Below are 26,299 nucleotides of genomic sequence, written 5' to 3' on the forward strand. Positions count from 1 at the left end.
CAGAATAGATACTTTTGGTGACAGTTCCTCCAGACTTAGGGATCCCAGGCATCCTGTAAAATATCTGCAGAGGTTCCTCACAACTCCCTCTTGGTCCCCAGTTAAGAACTGGGCCAGCCAGGTACCTCTCAGGGGTGGGGTTTACTCTAACAGGGTGTAGTTCAGCTCATCCCACATGGTGTTTCAAAGCCTGCCTTCTTTGTTGCACTTCTCACAGGCCCTGTGTCCGTAGAGCCTTTGATCACAGCACAGCTGTCCTCCAGCATCCTCCTTCTGCAAACTCACATTCTTAAGGTCAAACGTTTGCCAGCAACAGCTCACACACATTGCAGCCATGAGCACAAACTCGGGCTGGGTTGGGAATGGATCAGGAGGAGCCCTGGGAAGGACTGAGGGCCATTGGTGGACAAGAAGCTCAACATGACCTGGCAATGTGCACTTGCAGCCCTGAATGCCAACTGCATCCTGGGCTGCATCCAAAACAGTGTGGCAGCAGGGCGAGGCAGATGATTCTCCCCCTCTGCTCCAGTTTGTAGGGACCTCACATGAGGTATTGCATCCAGCACAAGAATGGTGTGAGCCTGCTGGAGCGAGGCCAGGCGAGGGCCATGAAGATGATCTGAGGGCAGGAGCACCCCTCCATCCTATGAAGACAGAGTGCTGGGGCTGTTCATCAGGGGGAAAAAAGGCTCCTGAGAGATCTTATAGCAGCCTTCCAGTACCTAAACGGGACTACAAGAGAACTGGAAAGGGACTTTTACCAGGGCTTGTAGTGACAGGACAAGGGGGAATGGCTTTTAAATGAAAAAGAGTAGGTTTGGAGTAGATATTAGGAAGAAATCCTTTACTGCAGGGCACTGAGGCACTGGGACAGGTTTGCTCAGAGATGTGGATGCCCCATTTATGGAAGCCTTCAAGGTGAGACTGGATGGCACTTGAAGCAGCTTGTTTGAATAGAAGGTGTCCCTGCCCATTGCAGGAGTTTCAAACGATTTTTAAGGTCCCTCCCAACCCAAACCATTCTATGATTCTATGACTCTATGTGATTTGGCATTATGACTTGAATAAATGAATAATTACTGAAGGGGGTTTCCAAGGGCAGAAGTTTTGCCAGCTTCTCCTGAGCCCCTCTGAGGTAGTGCAGGGCAGGGAGCAGCTGGGTGAGTGTTGTGCTCAAGTTGTCCTTCTTCCTGTCCTACTGCCAGCACATGGCCCATCACTGGGGTGGTGGTGGACAGGAAATTTCAGGCTGGTAATTGTAATGAGATTTACTCAGTCCTGCTGTCTTGTTTGCCTTGTACCACAGGGCATCTCCCAGGATGTACTGTATCTTGAAAACTTGCTTGGCAAAGAGTGACAGCAGCTGCACTGGGGCAGGCCTCAGCAGAAGGGAGCCACATATACAACTTGCTGATGACCTTTGATTCGACTACCAATGTGTAGCAAGCAAATATTTAATCCCATGCCATTCAGAAGGGAAGCACAGAAGCTCTAGCATGGGGAACTCGGGCAAGGGGCTGCTGCTATGATAGTCCTGGGCTGTGCACAAGAAAGGGCAAGCAGCCCCTTTCCCCTCCTCTTCCACTCCAGCAGAGCAGCCCACCCTGCCCACACCAGGGAAGGGGCAGATGCTCAGACCCAGCAAGTCAAGTGGTTGCCGTACCAAGGAAGGCAGGAGTTTTAAAGCTGTTCCAAGCCCAAAGACAAAATAACTGTGGCCATTCCTCCTGCCCACATTGCCTGTGACCTCATACAGGCAGAGGCTGTGTGACAGGGAGGCCACCTCTGGATTTGGCTGCCTGCTGTGACCAGCAGGCTGGACCCAACTGCTGGTCTCAGTATGTGTCAAGAAATCTATTGGTGTTAGTTAGGTGCAGCAACAGGCCAAGAGGGTATTTATCCCTCAGAGTGGGGCCGAATTAGCTCTTTTGGTCAGTTTATAGTTAGGTACACACATTTAACAGTATTCTTTCTGTTAGATTTTTATAGTTTTGTCTTTTCTTTTTTAAACTGAAAATAATCAGTCTTAAAATAAAATAATTTATAAAAAAATACCCTGGGAAGTGATCTATAAAAGGAGAAAATCCTTGCCAAGGGAATGCCACAGCCGCGAGCCCAAGCCACAGAAAGCCCGGCTGAAGGCTTCACTTTGCCGCAGCTTCTCAGAGGTTAACCAGGGTCTGTAAGCAAACAGCTTAAAGAAGGAGCCCGGCTTAGTGCCTGGGTCTCGGGCTGTCCCAGAGCCTACCAGCCTAATGCCCTGGCAGCAGCCCCTCCCTCGCAAAGGCGATGCTGGGCAAACAGAGCCAGCCCTCGCCCTCTCCTCCCGCGGCGAGGAGCCCTGCGGGGCCGGACCGGACCGCGCTGGGGCCCGGGGGCATCGCAGGAGAGGGTGTTCCACTTCGGACGGGCGCAGAGCCATGTGTATATAAAGCCTGGGGCAGCAGCCCGGCAGGGTTGTTTAGCGCAGCCACACCTCGGCTCGCTTGGCAGCACGGCGAGGACGGCCGGAGCGCCGGCAGCTGATACCCGAAGTACCCGAGCTTGGGAGAGATCTGCCCATGGGCCCCCGCCTGCTGCTGGTTCTGGTGCTGCTTCAGGCAGGTGAGTAGCACCCCTCGGTCCCTCTGCCCTGCCAGGGGACAGCCTCTCCCTGTGCCATCAGCTTTGCGTGCTTCGCGCCAGGACCTCCGTGTGATGTGGCCAAGGGAGGGAAAAAAGCGTCACCAGACAATCCTCAGCTTTACAGTGAGGGGACTGTGGAAGTGAGCTGCCTGCCTGCCTCACTTCCCAGCCCCAGCTATGGTTTACATAAACTATATAAACACAGGCCTTTTTATTTTTTAATAGTTTTCTGCTACAGAGTTTTTAATGTCTGTGTTTCATAGAAATACCTTCTTTTTATACCGGTGTCCATGGAGTGAGCAGTTTTTAATGCATCTGAATTGAAAATAATTTTTTAAAATTCGGTTTATAAAAGCCATAAATGGCTGCTAACATAAAGCTCCTACAGAAAAAGGCAACAAAACACTAAACTTGCATGTCTGAGGTTACACCTGCAGTAGAGTTTTAAAAGAAAAAAACAGCCCTCTGCCTTCCTTAACAGCAAAGCCTGCCAGTTTAAGCAGGAAATAGTACTAAGTTGTCAGATTCACCTCTGCTCACCTCTCTGCAGGTATGTTCTTCTCTAAGGTGGTCCATTATTAGTTTAACTAATTATTGGACATGCTGCTAAGGGGACATTTGGCTAGGAGCAGGCTGCTGTGGAGACTCAGACTTTTTCAAGGCTTTCCTGGCTGTGTGGGCTTGGCTGCCTAACGTAGAGAAAGCAATTTCAGTTCTTGGTCAAGTTATTAGCTGTGCTCCTGAATATTAAAAATGTACTTGCTGGGGCTGACCTCTCAGCTGCAGCAGCACACTGCTGGCTCAAAACCCAGACAGCTTTCAAAGAACAGGAACATCAGAGGCTGCCTGGATGCCTCTTGCAGAAGACACAGCCCTAAGCACACTAATTGAGTCTTTTGGACTCAATTTCCTTTGGGGCATTCTCTCCACTTTCATAGCAACTCTGCACTGTAATTACAGTTCCTTGATCTCCAGAGATATCCCCAAAAGAAGAATGGCCTTTCTTCTTCTGAGTGAGGTACAGTTACTTTACAGCAGCCTCAACCATTTTCAGCCAGTGGCCAACACGCCAAGCCCAGCAGTCCTGGCTTAAGAGGCCAGTGAAAGACAGCTAAAAAAAAAAATTCAAGCCGTTTGTCAGAAGGCTGGGATTCCTACAAAGAAGTTTTTGTCTCCACTGGAATATTTTCAGGGTCTGCAAACTGCAACAGGTTGAAAAAGCTTGATTTATATCCCCAAATCCAAAGCAGCTCACTACTTGTGATTTCCCCTGAGAGCTAAGCCCCCTTCTAACTCTGGAGCCTTGCTGTTTAGACAAGGAATATAAGTGGTCTCTTTAGTTCTCAATAAAACCCATCCAATGTGTTTTTAGCATGAAACCTGAACACTCAAGTAGTGTTTAGGTGAGCAGCCGCTTACTTTTTCAGGAATGTGCATTTAATACCCGAGGAATGCCCCAGGAAGCAGACTGAGGCTGTGCTGTGACAGCCTGAGGTGTGGATCCCTGGGGTGAAAATGGTGGCACCCACTCCAGCTGGGAGGTCAGGCTGGGAGAGGGAGCAAAGCCCTGCCTTGTCCTTCATGGGGAGAGACCCTCCTTGTCTTCGCTGGCATTTGGATTGGGCTCGGAGGGCAAGCTAGCCCAGGAGATGCGGGAAGAGGCCCAAGCAGGGGGATTAGAGGCTAGGTTTTAAAAGGAAAGCAACTGTTTTAATAATAGTATTGAGTCCTTGGGTGGTTTAGGGGATTAGCCCGTGTTTGCACAACACTTTGAAGAGGTCAAGCGTGCTGCAATAGCCAGGAGCAGGTGGCAAATGGCAAAGCAACGTCAGTGGCCAGTTCTCAGCTCCCAGGAGTCACCTCCCTCTCCATCCAAGCATGCTGGAAAGCCCCCGTTTGATTTTGGAGCAGCTGTGCATGGATGGGATGAGCAGATGGGTCAGGCTTTTGGGCTCAGGATTTTTATCCTACTGATAGAGCAGTGCAAAGTGCATTTGGTCCTTCACAGTAAATCCATGCTCCTATTTATCACTACAGTATGATAAGCAGCAGTGTTGGCTACTGAGCATCACAGTGATTTGAGTATTAAGGGCAGGGCACTCTTGGTTTCCACAACAGTTACTGCAAGAATGAGCCTGTGGCTTCTAAAAAAGATCCAAATTAACATGCACAATCACGAGACTGTTTGAAAGACTTGTAACTCAAAAATCTCCAGACTGGTTTGGGTGGCCATCCACACACTCCAGCTGACACAAAGCTTGTTTCTTCTTCTTTCCCCAAATTAGTGTGGTCCACCTGTTACGACTTAGGTGGAACATAATAACAGAAGCGGACACAAGTGTTGCCAGCACTTCCAGAGTCTCAAGAGAAAGCAGCTATACACACATCTTGGCTAATGGAGGCACTTTGTCCTTGACAAAGTATGACTCTATAGGCTCAGGGCCATGTAGCTGTCTATGCAGATTAGTAGGACTATCAGTATGTTTTGCCACCTGGAAAATGGGTTAAAAGATCCTGAATAATAGGGAAACTTGGATATCGTAAGAAATCTTGAGCAACATAGAAACTTCATTTCTTTCTGCTGCTTCATGTCCCAGTCAGGACCATAGCATAGCTGGAAAAGTGTCCCAGGTTTGGGAGCTCTGGAGTGCAGCGAAGCCCAGGTGGCCCTCCATGGTGCTGGCATAGCTTGGGCTCCGTGATGAGCAAGACCACACACACTGCTCCTGGGTGCAACACAGCTGCAATCACACACTAGCACACCAGAACTAGTAAGTCCTGCTTGAATTGAACTCCTGTGGAAGAAATAGCATGCTTGGGCACTTCTGCAAGCACCTTTTGATTATCCCAGACACAGGCAAAGCTCCCTGCAGAGTACCTTTGGCCAGCTGAATGTCATGACTAGTTAGACTGTCAGGGCAGCACCCAGCCAACCAGTCAAAATCAAAGCCATCTCCCTTTAAGGACTGTAGGAGAATCAGTAGCAGGCTTGTTTAATCCTTGTGTGTAACCATGTCCTGTCTTTGCAGTTTGGAAAGGTGCTCTGGGAAAGTCCCATTCACTGCACACTCGAGGAATCATTGAACTGGCTGGAGCCATAACGTGTGGCACAGGACGGTCTCCCTTGGCGTATATTGGCTATGGATGCTACTGTGGACTGGGAGGACGAGGCTGGCCTAAAGATAAAACAGACTGGTAAGAGAAACCTCAGCCATGTGTCCAGAAGAAGTGCAGATCTCCCTACTTTTCTCTGTTTGTGCTACTGTGACTCACTGACTCATTGGCTGCCCTGTGGGCAGGGAATTTAGTATATATGAACATACATGGGTAATCACTCCCAAACCCCCACTATCACTTGGGATTTAACCTCCTTCTGGATGACACCAAAGCTCCTAGGACTTTGTACAATATGTAGGGTAGAGGGCAAAGGAGAAACCAGGATGTAATTTTTTGAAATAGCTGTTTGTTTTTTCATAGATAGCACACCCTGCCTGATGAAAGGAGTGTATTCCAAGGTATCTGGAGGTTTATTTCACCTAGGTCCTTAAAATGGAAGTGATGGAAATATCACTGTTTATCCTCTTGAAGAAATCCATATCGTTGCAAGGAGTAATCAAACCTGTTGCCTTCATCGGCTGTTAGTTCCCACTGAATCGAGGCAGAACAATAAGGGAGAGCATGGTATTATTGCCCCTTTTCTTTGTTAGTAGGGAAGATGTTGGCCTTTTTATTCCCAACAGGTGTTGGAGGTATTGCATGCAATCAAAGGTTTCTTTCCTGTACTGTGCAATGAGCATAAAGAGAGTAAATGAGAGTAAAACTGAGGATAGTGGATTCTTGTTGCTCGGAGCCTGATATTTGATATTTCAAACCTGGCAAGATTGCAAAGTCAAAGCACACAAGTCTATCTACAGTCAACAGACCAGGTGCTACTAGTAAGCAAGCTCTGCTTTTAGCAGGGGTGAAGGTAGTCTGCAGCTCACTGGGAAGGAAACTGAGCTTTCCAGAATGCCTTGCTACTGGAGACATTGCAGGTTGCTACAAAATCAGATTTTGCTGAATTATAATGACAGAAAAAAGGGACGGGGGGGAGTGAAGGAAGAAAAGATGTCAAAGTTAAAGATTTCTGTGGGCATGAATGAGAAGTTGTCCGTCCCTTAAGAATAATGGAGCTGTCTTCATTAATGCAGTGAGATGTTTCACTCCCAAAGCCCTCTCATCATAACCCTTTATTTGTCTGTGAAATATTTCATCTATGAAACAGTCAATATGGGCCTCACAAATGATAAGTAGCTGCAGAAATATCTCTTGACCTGCTTCTCACAGTGCTTATCTACAGCAGTGTATGTAAGGTGTTTAATTATTTTTGTTATCCTTTAACAAACAAAGCCTTGACAGTAATTTCATAATAAAGCCTTGAAAGTAAAACATGACTTCACTAATTTGGAGCCCTGCTTTTATTGAAGGGCTGAGTAGCTATTTTCCATAGAGGCTGAGTGACATCCAAATTTATGTAACCCTGGGAGATGCAAGTAGTCATCACTCCTGAAAAAGAGAGTAAAATATGGCCACGTGATCACCAGCCAGTGTTTCTGCTGTTGTTTAAATTGCATGGAGTATTTTAGGATTTTATCCTAAAGGCAGAAAATGAGACTTTGCGAGTGAAAATGCCTCAAAATATCAGATAGTTTGTAAAAGGGAAGCTTGATCCTCTAAGTACGTTCATTATTATTCCTTAGCTGCAATGCTTGACTGCTGTAGAAAAACTTAAAAGTTTTATTTAGGTTCTTAGCTAGGAAGAATCAGCAATGCCACACTAGATTTAGGCCTAAAAAATTCTATTTTCTGTTTGCTAGAGAAATATTGATATCTGTTACTAAGAACTACTGCAATGATCAGTGTGGTTGAGTACCCTACACCTGTCAAAGTGACCTCATTATTCTCCATATTTGTCATTCTAAAAAAGAAAGAGTGGCAAAACTACTGGCTGTGAGTGACAGATACCGTTGAAAATTATTCACCTCCTTGACCTTCCAGGTTTGTTACAGAGACCCTTACAAAAGGAGTAATTTTCTCGTGTGTAATTCAGTCAATCTGTCTAGACAGGGCTAGAGTGCTTCTAAGCGCCTCTCTTTTATGTGAAAAAGAAGAAAAAGTCATTGAGTGGGTAATCCTTTTATAAGGTTTATTCCACATACTGACTTTGATGTGGTGTTGTCAGTAATTACCTTTTCCCTTTTGTTCTACTTTCACTGTTCCGTCACTTCAAGGCATAATGACATTTCTTCCACACAGAGGCATTCGATTTGTTTCTCCTTCTTCCTTCTGTTCCCCTGGATTGCTGCAGCACCTATGTTGTAAAGTAGAAGCTAAGGGTGCTCAGCACTTCCCTGGAAACACCATGAAAGGCAGGGTGCATCTTTGACTCATCTAAGTCACAGGATCGTTAAGGCTGGAAAAGATCTCTAAGATCATTGCATCCAACTGTTAAATCCTGGCCAACTCGTAGGGAAGAGTAAGATTTCTCCTCTGTCGCAAGGTTAAAGCAAAAGGAAAAGCCACACAGCAATGAGGGTGCCGTTGATGTGACAAACACAACGTGACAAATTCTTACCTTATTGGCATTTGCTCAACAGCAGGGGTCTGGCCAGCTGCTCCCTGCGGAATAGCCGGAGCTGTCTGTAGCCTTCAGGGCTGTCTCGTAGCCCAGCCGAGATGAGCAGGTTGTTGACTAGCCAGGTGACACAGCTGCGTTTGTTTGCCATCGCTGGTGACCAGTGCTCTGCCATGGCGTTGGCTGCCTCTGTTTGTGTTGATGTGACCGAATGTTAGCAGGTCATTAAAAACTTAGCACCACTCTATCCCAGGTGCAGCAAAGGGCATTTCCATACGGGAGGGGACCGTCTGAAGGTGGCAAAGGACAACAATAGCATTCCTTAGTCTTCATTCCTTGACAGTTCTTTCAGATGTCTGTAAAATTCTTGTTTTGCGTTGGAATAAGCTATCTGTCACCTTGCTGCAGCTGTGAGGAACTGCTGTAAGGAGCAGAACATCAGGAGGAACTGCTGTAAGGAGATGCAGAATTGTGCCCCAAATCCTGTGCTCTGCAGAGTTCATGCAACTTCCCCTGGTTTTGCCAAGCCAGATAATGAGCAGCGAGTCCTCCTCACAGCTAGCTAGAACACCATTTGCTTGTGCAAATTCAGTGCTCATTTGCTTGTCCTTGACTGATTCAGAGAACATATTTTGCCCCCTACAATATCAGTCCTCATTTCTCCCACCTCTCTTTCTCTTTGTTCCCTCTGGCTCTTCATAAAGGGCAATTTCTTTCCCTTGGCACAGAGGGTCCTAACATCTCCCTTTGCTCATGTATCTTCATATTGTTTTTCTTCCCCATGCTCCCCCATCACTGACACCAACTTTACCAATTTGGCTACTGACTCACTCCCCAGACCTCACAAATCTTTGGTTTCTATAGCTGGCACTCCCCTTCACCACAGCCTCTGATGCTCAGTGTCCCATATATAAGACACTGGTGATGGGCCTGCTCTGCTACCTATCATTCCCCTGAGGATGGATTTAGACTTTGCTGCAGCTTCAGGGTTTTTAATATGAAATCAGCCTGCCTCGATTTTTCCCAGTTAATAGAGTGGTTTCTCTGTAGAGTCACAGTGATCTTGCAGGGATATCTTCTGAAAATACAGGAGATCACTGCTCTCTGGCTCCAGCCTCCGACCTTGCATCCTTGCTGAAACAACCTTTGTTATTCAGCAGAGAACATCTCTAAGTGCTGAATCTTTTCTTGGTGGAATTTGAATTCCTAAACTACAAGAATAACATTCAAGTGAGGTCAAGTTTTCCATAAATTCAGAAGTAATTGACAGTGAGAATGATCTCATTGACTAGTCCATAGGACAGATGTCATCAGCTGAGCTATTCATCCTCATTCCCTCTATGGTCAGTGGAACACAACTGCACTTTTCAAATCTGATGCTTTTCACTCTGTATTAGATCTCTGCAGCATGAAATGTGAACTGTGGTGTGCAGCTTTCCTGTTCTGAGGAGGCTGTAATCTGATATTAAGACTCCTCCCATGGGACACCTGAAAAAACCCCGGCCCCTACTCTGCTTGCTCTCTCTGCTCTCAGCTCTCTGGGGCTGTGCTCGGGCTCCCAGCCCTCCACCTCCTGCCCCCCTCCCCCGGCACGGGATGGCAGGGGGAAATAAAAGGGACTCCTGTGCTGGAGACTTGTCTCGTTTGTTTCCCCTGCCGTGGAGACACGATCTACTAGTCACTGTCGCCACGTGCTGCTACACTGTGGTGCAGATGTGCATAGAGGGAAGATAGGTGAATGCCTTAGATGTAGATGGATTTTAAGTTTCTTAAATTAACTCATATGAATTTCACCATTAAGACTGATTCATTTGTAGCCTGCCCTCAGAACCTTTATGGGCCAAGGAGCACATGGCAGGTGAACTGAAGAGACTAAGCTTCTTGGTGACACTGAGGAAGGCAAGAAACATCCCAATTCCAAGTTTTGGGATGGGTCTAAGCCTAAGCCAGTGAGCCACAATAGCACAATTTGTCGGAACACTTCTGCTCCTTTTCAGCCAGATTACCATGTCTTGACCACACATGCTTTCATGAGGTCAAAAGCTCAGAGGAAGAAGCACAGTGGTCATGGGAGCAAATATGGCATTAATGAGCTCCTGAGAAAAGCGAGCTTTCCCAGAGATGGCAGGAGGATCCTTGCATCATCAACAGGTGATTTACTGACAGGCTGGGGTGAACATTGCTGTCGTGAGCTGTGTGTGAGCAAAGCAGCCCTGGAGTCTGTGCCAACAGGCAGGATGCAGGAGGACACCCATACTCTCTCTTTTTCTGTCTCCCAGGTGCTGCCACAGGCATGACTGCTGCTATGACACAGCAGAGAAGGAAGGCTGCATCCCCAAGGTGCAGCGCTACCAGTGGGTGTGTGAGCAGAACACCGTGCGGTGCGGTAAGGAAAGGCGGGCTCCTGTCGCTTGGGTTTCCCTCCCTCCCTTCTTGCCTCCCTCCTCTGCAGGCAGCAGGCTGAACAAAGAGCTTTGGGGGCCCCAGAGGCAGGTTTGTGTTTGCCAAACTGGTTTCAAAACTGCTTTAGGCAATGTCCAACTCCCTGCCTGTTCCTCGCCAGGAGCTGGGAGGAAAATTGGAGCACCAGCACAACCCATTCCAGGTAAACTGAGATCCACCCAGGCTGAAGAGCAGGACTGGGGGCCATGGAGCCCACAAGCCATCTTTGTTTGGCAGGGATGCAGATGACTCTCTGGAGACTTCCTGCTGACTGGCATTAAGCCTCTTCCTACAGCTGTGGGTCTTCAGGGGTGCTTTTTCCATTGCAGTTCTGGCCCTCTCTCCAGCAGGACTGTCCACTTTTTTACTACCCTTAAGCACTGCTATTGGATGGCTGCAAGAAAGGTTAAATAGGACCGCTGCCCCATGTGGGCTCCAGCCTGAAGTCTTGGGGTTCCAGCAGGGATTTAGAACCATGCAGAATCAAATGCTCTCGAGTGCTTCAGGCAGACAGCAAGTGTGAGCTGTGCTCAGCTCTACAGCTGGTACCCAGTCAAGAAGGTTTGAATTGCACAGTCACAGCCCGTCAGTGTCTCGCACAGTTTGTTTTGACATACACCAGATGACTTGAGTCTTAGATTTTGTCATTTGTTTTTCCAAGTCTCCAGAAAGCTCCTGGTTGTAAAATCCATTGTAGAAGACTTTGAAAGTTTGAAAAGAAATTGTGAGAGTAAAACTTATCCCCATAATCATTAAAGTTACTTGCTAGAACATTAAAATACTATTTCTACCTTATCAGAAAACCATATTTTACTGGTGCAATCCTCAGCCTCACCAGCAGCTGAAGATCTGCCAGCAGATAGTGGATGGGACACAGCACCTCTGCAGTTGCTTTTTTCCAAGTTCCAGAACAATCTAGTAAATACAAAGTCCTGGCAAAGAAATGTGTCGCTTTAATGTACAACTGTTCTCCCTCCTGTCATATTTCCATAGCTGACTGATATTTTCTGCTAGTCATTTTACAGGGAAAAAGTCCTGTTTCTCTTTGCTGTGAAGGAACAATCCAAGTTGCAGATATGAGATGTATCATTCAGTCCATGGGGGTGGACATAGGAGTGCAGCAGGATGCAGTTGCTCTAACTTGGCCAACAAGCATAAGTTAAACAAATTTCATTGATTCCTTAACTGATGTCCAGGCTAGACCTGGTGCATCCACCAACTATTCTCCACAAGCCCTCAGCAGGCTACACTCCCCCTGATATCCCTGGTGAGGAGGAACAATAGAAATGTGTTTTGAAGGCAAATTTCCTACCCCAGGCTACAGTATAGCATAGCAGGTCTTAATGCGATGTGAAGGTGTAATGTCTGATTCCATTCAAACAAGAGAGATGAAGTATTAAATTTCCAGGCATGCTTGCTGAGCTCAGGGTGGTGATGTCCAGAAGTGTTAGAAGCAGAACTGTTTGCACTGTCATTTCAATGCAACAGGAATTAGATGCCTGTTGTCTGACACTATAACATAAATACAGACATTTTCATGTAAAAGAAGCAGAAACTCATTTTACTTGGTATTTCTTCTCTTTTTGCTACCATTATGTAGTTTTGTTCGTGGAATGAAAAAAAAAACTGGCAAAACCATATTCTTCAGTCTAGATATGCCATCACCTGTAGACAAATTCCATTCAATAGATATCTGGAACATAGAAAAGGCTGTTAGTTGTGGGATCTGGTCAAAAATATCATTCCTCTTGAATGAATGTTACAAAGCCAGACTTTTGTACTCACATTTGATGAACAGTTGCTGGCCCAGCATAGGAAGAGCTCAAGGAACAAAGGGGCAAGGAGAGTATCAGGCAAGACTGGTAGCTAAGAAAAATGTGTCCGTAGGTCCTCACTGACCCTTAAAACACTTTTAGCAGTAAATATGTGATTATTCCAAACAGCTTAGGAAACTAGGGCTTTTCTTATTTTTCCAGATACAGGGTTGATCCATCAAAGTCCAGTGAAATCTGAAAAAATTCCTATACTTATTCCAATTGGTTTTGGAGTGAAGCCCATGTGCACTGGCACATTAAACTTTGCCTACTGCAGAGTTTTGTGGCTGTTAGGTAACCCATGGTAGCAGCCTCAAATAAGCAAGGCATTGTGCCTTAAAATAATATTAACCCAACAACTGCCTTTAAACCTCTTATAGGTGGGATGAGGTTCATTAACCCAAACTCAGTCATTTGCAAGGTAGCCTTCTAAGCTAGTGGCTTTGATGTTATTTATGGTCATGCAGTCACATATTTGCATTCTGTATATTTCCATGTATGACTTTGATCACTTTGTTAGCTGCTAGCTCATCAAAATCAGGTACCTGGCCCTGCTGCAAAGCTCCTTGGCTCCTCTGCTGTGAGACAGCAGCAACTAATGCAGCAAGTGTGAAGGGTGCCTGGTGGGTCCTCTGACACCCTCAGGTTTGTCAACATCCCTCTGGGAGGCTCCTTCTTTCAAAGTAGCTTTTATTTCTTTTGAAATCAGTCTGTTTTGCAGAGGGAGGAGTTAGAAGGAAATTCACCACCTGAGGAACAGTGGAATATTTTTACCTCAGGCTAAGGCTAAATAATTTTCCTTTTTAGCTTTGACTACTGAATTAAACCCTCACAATTCACACAGTTCTAGAAGCAGGGAGTGCTCTGTGCTGAACAGATTTTTATAAGCTTTGCCAATCTACATTTAGCTGCTAATTTCTGATGCTCTTTGTCACAGTCAAGGTCAGACCTGTTGACAGAGAGGGCAAGGGAGGGTCAAATCCACTCACAGCACAACAAGTCGATCCTGCTGCCACAGCCTTTGATCCCTAAGGGCTGGTTTTTTAGGGAATTTTTTCTCCTAAAACTGTATCTTGCCTTTGATACAGAATCTCTCATCTTCAGCTCACATTTTCTTTTGCAGATAACCTGACAGACCGATGTGAAAAAATGGTGTGCCTGTGTGACCAAGAAGCAGCCAAGTGCTGGGGAGCAGCCCCATACAATCCTCACTTCATCCTCTGGCCAGACTTTTTATGTGGACAGACTCATCCCACCTGCCATGTCAGATATGGGGGGCCGGAATAGTCTTTTTAGGACCTTTATTCAAACAATTTGAACTTGAAGGCAGTGGAATAAAATTTTTCCTGATTTTCCAGATGTAGCAATGGTGTGAGAGAATTTCTATCAATCCAGGATTTATGGTTAGGAGAGACAGACCAGAAAGGTGCGGTGGTGGATTTTCCCTCTCTGTGAGAGAGCACTTGGAATGTATTGAGCTCTGCCTTTGGGTGGACAACAAGCAAGTCAAGATCTCATGGGTTAGGAAAAAAGGGCAGACAAATAGAGGTAACACTGTTGTGGGTGTTCGCTACAGGCCACCTGAGCAGGAGAAAGTGCTTGAGGTCTTCTACAGACAGCCTGAAGCAGCCTCACAGTCACAGGCCCTGGTTCTCCTGGGGGACTTTAACTACCCTGACACCTGCTGGAGAAACAACAGGTGACAAAAGTGATTAAGGCTCTGCAGTGTCTCTCTTATGAGGAAAGGCTGAGGGAGCTGGGTCTGTTCAGCCTTGAGAAGAGATGACTGAGAGGGGACCTCATCAGTGTCTATGAATAACTGAAGGGAAGATGTCAGGCTGTGCTCGGTGGTGCCAAGCATTGAGTAGAAACTGATGCACAAGAAGTTTTACCTGAACAGGAGGAACAACTTCTTTACTGTGCAGTGATCAAGCACTGGAACAGGTTGCTCAGAGAGGTTGTGGAGTCTCCCTCACTGGTGATATTCCAGACCTGTCTGGACACAATCCTGTGCCATGTGCTGTGGCATGACCCTGCTTGAGCAGTGAGGTTGGACCAGAAGACCCACTGTGCCCCTTCCAACCTTACCCAGCCTGTGATTCTGTGACAGGTAACATATATGATGAAGCAAAGGGAAGATCCTGCTCTAATCATGATCAAGATCTCTTTTGCAGAAACAGAGGGTTTGGTCTGTGGTGCAGTGGGAACACATCTCCTGTCAACAAATAGTGCTTTTTTTTTTTTTTTTTTATCATAGACTCATATGGTAGTTTGGGTTGGAAGGAGCCTTTAAAGATCATTTAGTTCCGATCCCTGTGCAATGAGCAGGGACATCTTTAACCAGACCTGGTTTCTCAGAGCCCAGTTGTCTTATCCCTCATGCTCCTCCATCACAGCACTGGAGACACTTCTGAGCTGTGTTCAAGGGTAAGCAGAGTTACACTGGGCTATTGCACTTGCAAGGTCAGCAAGGATTTCTGGCTTCTGCTTACTAGCAGGCATACCCACACTTTGCAAAAGAATATTCTCACTGCTCCACAGGCTTCAGAGCTCATGCACTGCTCTCTGATACATATAGAAGCTGGTCTCCTACACAGGCATGTCCCCCAGTCACTGACTGCCTGGGAATCAATCATTGTCACAGCAGGAAACAGTGGCTGTGGAGAACATCAGCCATGTCAAGCAAATCTTTCCTCTCTCCTTCTTCTTTTTTAAGGGTATTAGAGGCTTATATTCAAAGGCTACTTTTCCTTCTGGCAAGAGAAACCAAAATCCTATTCTTTCAGCCAGGAGTAGCTATGTATGAGTGGGCCCTCTTTGCATGTTCGTTGCAAGCATTCAGGCTGGACAAGCCAACAGGACAAGAGCCTCTTTGGCAGGAGGCACAGAAGATGGGAGCCACTCCTGCTCCCCAGAAGCAATGCTTTTGATTTCCTCGGGTAGGTGCTAGCACTGCATGGGCACCTGGAGCACCTGGGTAGGGCTGGGCTCCTGTCTCTGCTGAAACTCAGCTGGCAAACTTTGAACTGCACCTATAAAATAAGAACTAATGGCACAGAGAGACCCAGGGTGCCTCATCAGAGTCCAAACTAAGTGGAGTTTTTGCAGGTGATTGATAATATTAATTTATTCACAAAAAGCTGCTTTGCTTCTTGCTGCAGGAAGATGGTATATATGCCACTGTGGCTGTCAAAGCTGCAGGAAAAAGAAGCTTGCTAATGAAAATAAAAATGCCAAAGTCAACATGTAGAGACAAAGGCTTTTATTCCGTTTAGAACTCCGTTTTTTGGCTTATGGGGCATCAAAAGTTGTCCCACCTGCAGGTTTTGCTTATCCCAGCGACTCCTGTGATGCTGCACATCAAGTTATGCTGAGCAAGAAGGAAAGGAGAGAGAATGAGTGAGCAACACAGAGTCAGGACAACACAATAAACACCTCCGAGGCTTTCTGGCAAAAGAAGAAGTTGTGAACTCTTAATGTAGAGCGTTTGCAGAGGGATGATGCTGTGTGGGCAGCATCAGCCTATGGAAGGGAGTGCCAGATCCTCCCCGGAGAGAGCGGCAGAGCTCCCGGCGTGTCCCTGTCCCCGCCACGCTGTCCATCAGGTGGCGGCAGCGCTCCAGTGAACTGCAGGAGCGACTCTTCTTCAGCCCTTCGGGGAGGGGGTTTTTTCACCACGCTGAGAAAGATTTTTGAGGGCCAGGAGAAGTGCAAATCACACGTCTCCCCAGTGAATGCAAAAAGTCAGCTGAGCTCGCTCTGAAACGCATACCACATCTTGGGTTGCTCAAAAAGGGAACTAAACTTGTTTCAAAATGCAGTGTCAATCTCCACAAATTGGACCAATTGACAGAACAGAAAAACGTAGGTGAGCTTTTGGGTACATCAGCCTCTTATTGGGGCATTTCCTTGGCTCATATGTGGCGAAAATGTCTGGTTTTCCCAACATTATCAGCTGATCTCATAGAAGTAGGGCTTTAGAAACCACACTTCACACACCTAAGCCATCATCAGCTTTATGTACACAAGCATTGCAAGAATACAAATGGAAGCATGAAGTTGGCAGGAGGAAGAACCATCCTTCAGTATAAACATGCTTTTATAAACATAAAAGAACTGAATGAGTCCTTGGTCTTTGTTAAAAGAAGTGACAGCATGTCACTGAAAAGCTCTTAGTCCAAAGTGGCAATTAAAGAAGATCCTATCATTCTCTTTATAGGTAACTCATTAGGCCCATTGGTAAAGCTCTACCCAACATAAACAAAAAATATTGGAAAAAGTGATGGAACACAGAATCAGTTCTGTTAGAGTTTCCTTCACACTGCTTGTTTTCTCAATCAGATCCCATGTCTGACCAGAGGTAAGTAAATGTCTAATTTGTCTTTCAGTTAAAACACAGGTACCTTTGGTGAGACTCCTGTCTCATGCAGAGGATGCACTTCCTCAGCTGTGGGGTTAAAACAACAATCAGAATCACTGTGCCTCCAATACCAGCTGCCACAACCCCAATGATTGTTCCAATGGATTCTTCTATGCCAAACAAGCCTGGGAGAGAAAGGAAGGTAGAGAGAGATGTAAAATGTTTTCCAGACAAGTATATGCAATGCAGCCAGCATCTTTTCTGCAGTGGCTGCAGAGCAAGCTGCTTACTATGATCATGCTGATGTCTTGTGTGACATGAAATCCCTTCTACACAGAAGAGTGACTTGCACTACAGAGCTGCTGATTTTTTTCATTCCTGTAGGAACTCCTACATTTCATCCAGTGTAGGAACTCCTAAGCAGCATTCCTAAGCTGCTATGCTGTCTGTTGCTTTAGAGACAGGGCAGCCCCATCATCACAGAGATCTCCCTCAACAGCTAGACACTATGGGATGGCAAAAGAAGCTGCTGCTTGAATTAATGGGACTCAGGCCTGTATACTATATTTTTGAAAGGACAAAAATTATTCTGACAACTTCAGGAAAACCATTGGTCTGCCTATCGACTTCCAAGGGAGACAGCACCAGAGAGCAGAGACAGCTCCACTGGAGTCCTTTCTTTGACTGGATGCTCCTGGGACTGTTGCATGACAGAGATGGCATAGTCCTGAAATTATACATTTCATCATCTCAAGAACACAGAAAGGCAGTTATGCTGGCCAGAGTGCAGACATTTCAAGAGTAACCTGTGCTACTGAGACTATGAGATCAAGTCAACAAGACCCACAAGCAAAGCCCTTTCAGAGGGGCACAGTATGCTTGCTTTAGTGTTATAGTTTAAACTTAGTAGTGTTATAAAAATTAGTAAATCAGGCTCAAAAGCCAAAGGCTTAGTGAATCTTGGTGAGATAGAAGCTTTGGTGATGATAAAGAGGAAAATGGCACTTGCATAATTTACTCTTGACACAGAAAGAGGTATTTTTGTTAATTAGATAATAAGATAATAACCCTTCTAATGTGTTGACTTTTTGGGACTGAAATCTGTTTAGCCTACATAAAAGGAAAGTTTGACATTTCCAGCTGCTACAGACATAGCAAGTTACCTCTTTACTTAGTATGCCTAGTGTCTATCTGTGAGGCTAAGAAAACATAGCATGGAATTTCTAATGCTACTTTAATGTGAATGAAGTTAATCAGAAATTATATAACAATCATATTACATATGATCCTCGTGATTATTGTGGGATTACTCATGTCATTCAGAGTTAAGGAATGACTATGCAAGTTAGTGGGTTGGAGAGAAATAACATTCAAAAAAAAGAGGTCTAGAGCTGTTCCTTGAGATGGTACCTTGTCACCTGTCACTCATGGGCGTTCTGCCAGAGCTCTTAGTACAAGGGGAACTTGTCTGACTGTTTCATTCTTTGCAGTGACTTTATTTTTATGGATAACATTATTCCTTCTTTTTGTGGTGTAAATGCTCTTCCTTATAATAATACCTGTGACTGTTTATTGAGACAAGCTAATGAATTTTAGCTGGCCTTACAAAAATAAGGAGAAATGCTATAGAGCAATTACACTCCATGACACCAGGCCCTTACTGCAGATGCCAAACAGGCCAACTTCTCTCTTTCTACTAGTGTGCAGACCAGCTTTGGAGGAAAAACAAAGAGGAAAAAAGTGACTAAATCCAAGTATTACCCAGAGCCCTCCTGATCCTGAGCTTGGTGCCATGTCCTGTCACCATTTTCCCGTCTGGAAGTGTAACCTCACAGAAATAAATACCATGGTCACTGGTTGTCACGTTGAGGATAATCAGGGAAACATCCCCTTGGGACAAGTCTCCACTCATGAAGATCCTGGAGTTATTTGGCAGGATGGTCACATTCTTTTCTAGCAGGTCCATCTGCCCCTTTTCATCTTCTTTGTACCACCTCACCATCAGGTCAGTCAGGGAGGGACGCTGTGGACTGTTAAGATGACAGTTCAACACGACAGTTTCACCCTCTTTGGCTTTCTCCTTGGCTGGTGTTTGAGTCACCAAAAGGTTCCAAGGCTCAGGTGTCAACAACAAAGGCTGTGCTGTTACATGAATCACAGCTGCTGCATTCTCCTTGTTTGCCCCTCCACCAGTAACTCCTACATCTGTACCAGGGAAGAGAGAGAAGAGGACAGCTGAGGATGATAGGATGATCACTGTGCCTGCTGCTCCTGACCTCTAACCAACACAAAGAATGGCTCCTGGAATTAGCACGTGAGGGCAGTCACTGTTATGATGACAGGAATTTTCTTCCTAGTTCCTGCTTACATTCCTGCTTCCTTCTTGTGTACAGACAGGTATTTTCCTCAATATCAGCTCCTTTCTACTGCCATACTAGAGAAAGGAAGATTAATGCCATTGTCTAATGGCTTTGGGTGGAATTTAGAGCCCAGTCAGTCCCATTTCCATCTGCAACACTAACCCCTTTCTTCCCACTCTGGAAAGTCTCAGGGCCTCAACTGCTTTTGAGGCAAAGCAAAAAATGCATGTACAGTTATACACTGGCAGTTCTATTTTGGCAAGGACAGTGAATAAGTGTGCATCTAATGCAACTGCCTGCATTCCAAAATCTAATGCGATTCTTAAAATTTTTGGCATGCACTTTCAGTTACAGGACAGGAAATCATGAAATCATGGGAAGAATCTCCATTACCAGAGACTGAACCCCTAGCAGATCCCATCAGCAGTCTGGGGGACAGGACATCAGCCTTATGCCCATACTGAAGCTGAGGGTGACAGCTGTTCTCTTTGAAGGGACCATCTCCAGCTAACTTTTGTTACAAAAACATGAACGTGCCTGTAGCAGACATTTCAACCTGCCTTCTCGTACTCAGGTGACTATCATATCCTTGAGCTAAGAGTAGTGAGAGTGGATCTCATTTCTGGAAACAAGACTGGGCACAGAAAATAGGAGGAATAGTTGCTGTCTCAAAAAGAGGGGAAAGCAAACATAAAAATAAGCTTTTGCCAAGAAAGAGTTCAGACCAATTTTTGGAAAAGGCTTCTCTGTTGTTTTATTTTCAAGTGAAATAGTCTCCCTTTGAGCGGACTGCAGACACTTCCAGAGTGAAGGTCCTGATTTTCCATTGTCTTGAATCTTTCATTGCCATCCACAGAGTGTGGAATGCTCTCGTGTGGGTCTGGTAAAGCATCACAAAGACAATAGACACTCTCTGCTCAGGGACAAATGTCTCGAGGCAATGGAAAACCAAACCCCTTTATGATCAGTTTGAGAGTTATTTGAACGGCCCCTCCAGGCAAGCTTGTACACAAAAATCACAGTTGTATTCATAGTTATTATTATTTATGACTCATATGGGAGTAGAAGATTTCTGTCTGCCAGCACAGCCCTGTTGTTCTGGGCACCTTACAAAAGGCTGGGGTATAGAGCTTACACTTCATATATGAAACAAGAGAGAACCCATGGATAGAAAAATACAGGAACTATAAACTGGCTGTGAAACTAGGCAACAACAGAGCGTGTGAAACACCTTACGAGCTGTTTGGCCTCTGTGCTTTTTCCTCAAACTGAAAATTTTTGCCTTAGAACTGGAGCACCAACCCATAGGAATTGGATGCCTGAGAATTAGGTACCCAAACATAGTTTTGAATCTGGCCACTTAAAATTGGTAGTCCTTATTAAAGGTACCGGGTGAGATATTATCCTTCTGTTCATATCTAATCTTACCAATGAGCCCACTGGAAGTTCTTGGGGAAATCTGAGATCCAGATCTTCCCTGTCCAGTTAGATATGCGTATTGAGGCAGCAGCCATAAAAGCTGAAGTATCTTGACAAGATACTTTGAGGAAATATAAAGTATAATTGAAATAACTGACAAAGCTTGACATATTACAGTTTTTGTGCATAAAATATTCTGAAGTGATTTATTTGGTTATTTAGAATGAATTTGAGCAGTTTCATAATGAGTGCTCTTTTAAAATCTCAGTTTATTAACCATTTTCTCCACTGGATAACTGCTGCTTTAGCTAGTGTATGCTACTGCTACCTTGTTTTCAAAGAATGGCCACAAAATTTCTCCTTTGCTACAAGGATTCCAGCCTTGCCATATGCACCTCTGTAACACAACTGTAATTTTTATTTCTTTTAGTGATGCAAAAGATATACTTTTTACACAGACAGTGGCATAGAGAATGTAACTGAGTAGGAGCAATGTGCTTTGATGTTGCCTTTGTTCATCGTGAGCTTTATACGCATCTCCTGTCATGAAATAACTGGCCTTGTCATCTGTTTTATTTCCACACCTTTTATTCAATACAAATAATTAACTTAATTAGGAAAATTAAAACAGGAGAGGAATAGGCTGTCTTGTTTTGTCCCAGCTCTCTTTGGGGGTTTTCACTGAGAAGGTCACAGCACTGCCTCTATTTTTCTCCCTTTCTTCTCTTTCTTTTTCTTTTTTAAGGTTGCAGAACTGGAACATATTAGTTCAGAGATATTCAATTACACAATGCCCTTATCGTTTTGGCATCAGGGAGCATACCATGCCAAATGCTTTGCTGACTCTTCTTCAAAGGTCTTTTAAAGTCAATTGCTTTATTAGCAGGGGGATGCGTGGCTCCCTTGTCATGCCGGTTGTGGGGCTCAAGCCCACGGAGAGGAATGCAAGGCTTTGTGGTGAAAGCACGTGAGCTACACAGGGTACAGAGAAATACAGCATGGATGATCTTGTCTAGACCTGGACAAACTATTAGATGACCTAATAGGTCATTGTCATATGAAATCCTTAGTTCACATCCAGTTTTCAGCCACGAGGGGAGAAAGCTCTCAGGGACTCCCTGCAATGTGGCAATGCGCTCCACATTGGGCAGTACTAATAGGGCACCTACTAAAGCCCTCAGCCTTCCCTTTATGTAATCTGCAGGTTGATACTTCCCCATATAAGGCCATATCAGACCTGTAAGTGAGAAATATGCCAGGCAGGCTAGAGGAGCTGGGGTGACAAAAGGAAAGAATAAAATACAGCTGCACTCTCTTCCTGTGCTGGAGCCTCACTTAAGTCTTTGGTGCCTGCAGTAAATCTGAGCAGCCCTGCAAGCTTCTTCTGCCAGCTGCCAACAGCATGGGGGAACCAAAACTGTGTGTGGAGGTCAGTGCAGAATTCTGCCTTTCCACTTCATGTTCCTCTTCTGCATTCACACTCGGTAGCTGGAGGAGGGGTTGAGGGCAAATAGGGCTCAATTTCCAAACCACAAAAAAACCTCTCCTGATGAAATAACTGTTTTTCAGATGGTTTTGTTTGCTTTAGATCTCAGCTTCACACTCATACCATGCTGGTGCTATGAAGGTGCTTTACAAGCTGTATCCAGCTCCCAGACATCTCTGATTAAGTGTCCAATGACTGAACATTGCTGCTTTTAATTTATATGACTTTTGCCCTGGGCTGAGGTTGGCTCTCACAAACAGATATGAATAACTACCTTGTGACAGTAACTGGTGGCTAATATATCAGAGAAACAAAATAGAAATTAAGCTTCTAGGAATGATGAGATATCTGGGAAAAGATAGGCAAATACACTCTTTCAGAACATTTACATTAGATAAACAGGAATATATCTAAAGAGAAAAGTATGTTTTAATGCAATGCACAACACTAAATACAATTTCCCTGCACCCTGAGGAAGTCCTCAGTTGAAAGTCGTACTTTGAAAATAAAGAGAACTTCTCAAGCCAAGCTTCCAAGAACAACCTATATTTCTTCTAATTAAGGAAGGTGGTTTAGTACTCACCCACCACCAACAAGAAGATGAATGAAGAGACTGCAGATCTATAGAGTTTCCCAACGTGCTGGCTCATGGTTGCTGAAGTACATGGCCTCACCATCTCTCCCTCTGGTAGTACGGATAAAAACTATGTGTGTATTGTAGCAACAGCACCTCACATTTTGCCTAGTGAATGTCACACTTACTAAAGTTACCACAGCCTTGAGCTCACAGTGCTCTGCCTGCTCCCTGGATGAGAGCCACGTTGCAAGGGACAACAACTACTTCCCCAGTGGCTGTTCTGATCTCTCTCTGAGAACGTGTTGAAAATGCTCTGAGAGCAGAGGGAAAATAATACATTATTTTTCACTTTTGGCTTGTACAAACCACAACTTTGGGCTGAGTATAGAATATCCAGATACTCCAAAGGAGACCTCTCTTCTGCTGAACCCCTCCCTAGAGATGGTGAGAACACAAAGAGCATTGGCTTAATTTTCTGAACAGCCAGACTCTAATGCACCACATTATCACCCTAATGCACCACAAAAGGAAACTTCAGGAACTCAGTATCTTTGTGGCTATATGCACATGGTGTTTACAGGTTAAGTGTATTCCACAAAGTGGTTTTTTTTCATCGCAGAACAAACCGTTTTTCATCAAAATTGACTACTTAAACTCAATTTAAGTAGAACTTGTCTATGCAACTTGGATGGAGGGGGAAACTGCTGGAGAGGGCAGTCTATCTGCAAAACCAGCAGGTGTGCTCTGAATGAGTCTCTGTTTAAAGAAGACCCACACTGTTGCGATGAGCTCTCTGTGTGTGGAGACACGAGGCTTGACTCCATTTCAGAAGGCTGATTTATTATGTTAAATATTATATTAAAATGCTACATTAAAACTATACTAAAGAACAGAGAGAACAGAGAGATCAGAAGGCTACAACAAGAGAAGAATAGAATAACAAAATCCTGTGACTGCTCACAGACTTGGCACAAGTGGCTGTGATTGGTCATCAATGGAAAACAATCCACATGGACCAATCACAGATGCACCTGTTGCATTCCACAGCAGCAGATAGTAATTGTTTACATTTCTCTCCTGAGGCTCCTCAGCTTCTCAGGAGAGGAAAAATCCCAGCAAAGGATTTTTCATAATATCATGGCTACACCACACAGAGCACGACCCTGTGAGAGGAGCTACAGCAGCTCCAAGCCTCACCTGTACCACCCAGCCCTGCCAGCTCTGCTATGCCTGCACCAAGCACGGGCTGCTGTCACTATTTGGCTGACACCTCTTCCCTCAACTGCAGGATTAGGGATTGTGGCATACTTTATCTAATAATCTTCCATATCTTCAAAACTCTCCAGGTAATGGAATTGTGCTTGAGTACCCAGTAAAGACTCAATTCCATAACTCTTAAAGCACAATGCAGCTGAGAGAGGCGTATTTCTGCTTTTCTTTGCATTTGAAAGCAAAAAGAACCCATAATTGATTCACAAAACTTGGCTGACCAAACAATGTCAAGAAGAACAGCTCATTCCTGGAGTGACCTTGAGTCACTTTAGCTTTGGTGTGCAGATCCCAAAGCAGTGGAAGCAGCGAAAGCAGGATGGGCTAGAGGGAGTATGGTTAAAAGAACCTAGGAGACAAATACTTCTCTGAAATGGCTTGGGACAGTGGGAAGGCTTGTGATTACCAGGCAGGGATCATATTAGGAAGGGAACTGGGACCAAGTGCAGAGCAACAGAGCACTTCAGAAGGAAGATGGAAGTTTGTGAGGGTCTTCTGAAGGAAGTACTGCCAAAGTGTTAGTGAGCAAAACCAAAATATCCGTGAAAGGAAAAGTCAGAGGAGTGAAAAACAATGAAGAGTTTGATGAGGGAAACCAGTAGAGTCGAAGGCACCTGGCAGATCAAGAGGATTTTGGACTGAGTTACTGGTTTAGAGTGCCGATTGTGACTGCATGTCAGAAGAGTCAGTGTGCAAAGACGGATCTGAACCAAAGGCAAACCAAACACTGATTTAAACCCAAGTACTTGGTGTGCTTCAAAAAAAACCCCTTCGAGTGTGTTGTGATGGACATACCACCATTGTTCCTGCAAATGCTATTTATGTTCATGTCATCCAGAACTAGCAATTCTCTTGTGAATCCTCCATTAAGTAGGTCATGCCTGAGCCGAAGTGCCCGGTCAGCCAGCTTTTAACTCAGGGAATACAGAGGAGGTTGGTTAGTGTTGCTGGCAGCCTGTAGCTGAACATGAAGCTTCTCCCACTTGAATAACCCAGCACGATTCAGTTTTTGAACAAAAAGAAAAATAAACCGGTACCCTGAGTGTTGTTGAAAAAAGCCCCCCAAATTCAAGTTTCAGGTGCAAACCAAGAAAGCAAGGAACAAAAATGAAACAAACCAGACATTTTTTTACACTCCCTTGTAAATTTTGAAGACTTGCAGTTGCTTGCATTAGTGCTGTCCTGTCTTGGCCAACAGCTGGGAGGGGGTGTCACCCACGGGGACTTTGGGCACTGTTTCTAATGTAGCAGTGAGCAGGTATCACAGCGCCCTGAGATGTCCAAAGGGAGCCTCCATACATTTCTCAGGGAAGAGGTAGAGAGAAAGGGAACAGAAGGAAGTAGCATTGACACAACAGGCTGCTTTACCCATCCGTATATCCATCCATCCATCCATCCATCCATCCATCCATCCATCCATCCATCCATCATCTACCAGCCAACTACCTAGCAATGTGATTTCTTTGCACCTCATAGGGCTCTTCTTTTTTCCTATGAGGTGAGCTGAGGATGCAAATCTGCGAGCCATCGTGGCTCTGCTTGGGTCCCCAGATTTGAGGAGCCCTCCGGGTGCTCAGAGCTTGGGGCACAAACCACTCGGCCCTGCCCAGCAGCTTCAAACGTGAGACCCAGTGTTTCCTGGAATGAAAGCCCCCTCACTGACTTCCTTTATGCCATCTCATCCCCCGCTCGACCCGCAGCCAGCCTTTCCCTCTCTCGCCTATGGATTTCCCCCGGAGCGGCCTCTCGGTAGTGTTTTCCGTCGAATCCCACGAACCCAGGATTTGGGAGCCGTTTCGCTGCCCGGGCGCTGTTTAACGGGCTGCGCTCACGGCGGGCGGGGGCTCTCCCTCGGGCAAGAGGCAGCGAACACCGCCCCCCCCCCCCCCCCCCCCTCCCGCCGCCGGGAGTTTTTTCCTACTACAGCCCTTAAACTTTCCAGCGGCGCGGAGGCTTCCCAGTTAACCCTTGCGGAAGCCGCAGAGGGGCTGCCGCGGCCGGACAAGGAGGGCACCGGAGGCAGCGTGGCGCTCTCCGCCCCCGATGCCGGCTCCCCATCCTCGGGAGCACCGGCGCCGCTCGCCCCTGGCACCCTCCTCCCGCCGCGGGCCGGCGGCGCGGCCGGCCCCTTTAAATGGCGGCCGCGGCCCCGCCGTGCGCCCCGCGCAGGCAGCTGGCGGGCGCCGCGCGGCCCTCGCCCCCCTCCATGGTAAGCTCTGCGCTCCCCGCCCGCCCCTCCGGCGGGCTCCCTGCCCCCGGCCGCCGGCCCCGGGCCAGCGGCGAGCCGCCCAGGTAGGTGCGGGGGGCGGCAGCCCCGCTCCCTTTCGGGGCAG

At 45.9% G+C, this 26,299-nt stretch overlaps 3 protein-coding genes across 6 annotated transcripts in view; 2 read left to right on the plus strand and 1 right to left on the minus strand.

Annotated features, from left to right (window-relative positions):
• Positions 1 to 2,435: 2,435 nt before the first annotated feature.
• LOC121351592 (phospholipase A2-like) lies at positions 2,436 to 13,858 on the plus strand. The gene is made up of 4 exons (XM_041463871.1): positions 2,436 to 2,604; positions 5,655 to 5,820; positions 10,519 to 10,625; positions 13,619 to 13,858. The coding sequence occupies exons 1-4, from the start codon at positions 2,562 to 2,564 to the stop codon at positions 13,780 to 13,782; spliced, it is 480 nt and encodes a 159-aa protein (XP_041319805.1). The 5' UTR covers positions 2,436 to 2,561; the 3' UTR covers positions 13,783 to 13,858.
• Positions 13,859 to 15,767: 1,909 nt separating this feature from the next.
• Positions 15,768 to 22,881, minus strand: LOC121351659. 2 transcript variants are annotated; one of them, XM_041463992.1, is made up of 4 exons: positions 22,704 to 22,881; positions 18,617 to 19,060; positions 16,899 to 17,040; positions 15,768 to 15,865 (listed from the first exon to the last, which is right to left on the minus strand). In XM_041463992.1, the coding sequence occupies exons 1-4, from the start codon at positions 22,795 to 22,797 to the stop codon at positions 15,856 to 15,858; spliced, it is 690 nt and encodes a 229-aa protein (XP_041319926.1). In that variant the 5' UTR covers positions 22,798 to 22,881; the 3' UTR covers positions 15,768 to 15,855. The 2 variants fall into 2 exon arrangements, with proteins under 2 accessions (XP_041319926.1, XP_041319927.1); XM_041463993.1 differs by having other exon boundaries at positions 15,779 to 15,865; positions 18,701 to 19,060.
• Positions 22,882 to 25,886: 3,005 nt separating this feature from the next.
• The window catches only part of GRAMD1C (GRAM domain containing 1C), a 52,232-nt gene continuing 51,819 nt past the window's right edge, over positions 25,887 to 26,299 (plus strand). For 2 of the 3 annotated variants that reach the window (XM_041463987.1, XM_041463988.1), the window contains exon 1: positions 25,887 to 26,258. In XM_041463987.1, coding sequence (XP_041319921.1) covers positions 26,010 to 26,258 — 249 coding nt within the window. In that variant the 5' untranslated portion in view covers positions 25,887 to 26,009. The remainder of the gene's footprint in view (positions 26,259 to 26,299) is intronic. The other variant, XM_041463989.1, reaches the window with a different exon arrangement.

This window comes from Pyrgilauda ruficollis, unplaced genomic scaffold (assembly GCF_017590135.1).
Source record: "Pyrgilauda ruficollis isolate IOZ18807 unplaced genomic scaffold, ASM1759013v1 scaffold17, whole genome shotgun sequence".
In the NCBI taxonomy this organism is placed as follows: domain Eukaryota; kingdom Metazoa; phylum Chordata; class Aves; order Passeriformes; family Passeridae; genus Pyrgilauda; species Pyrgilauda ruficollis.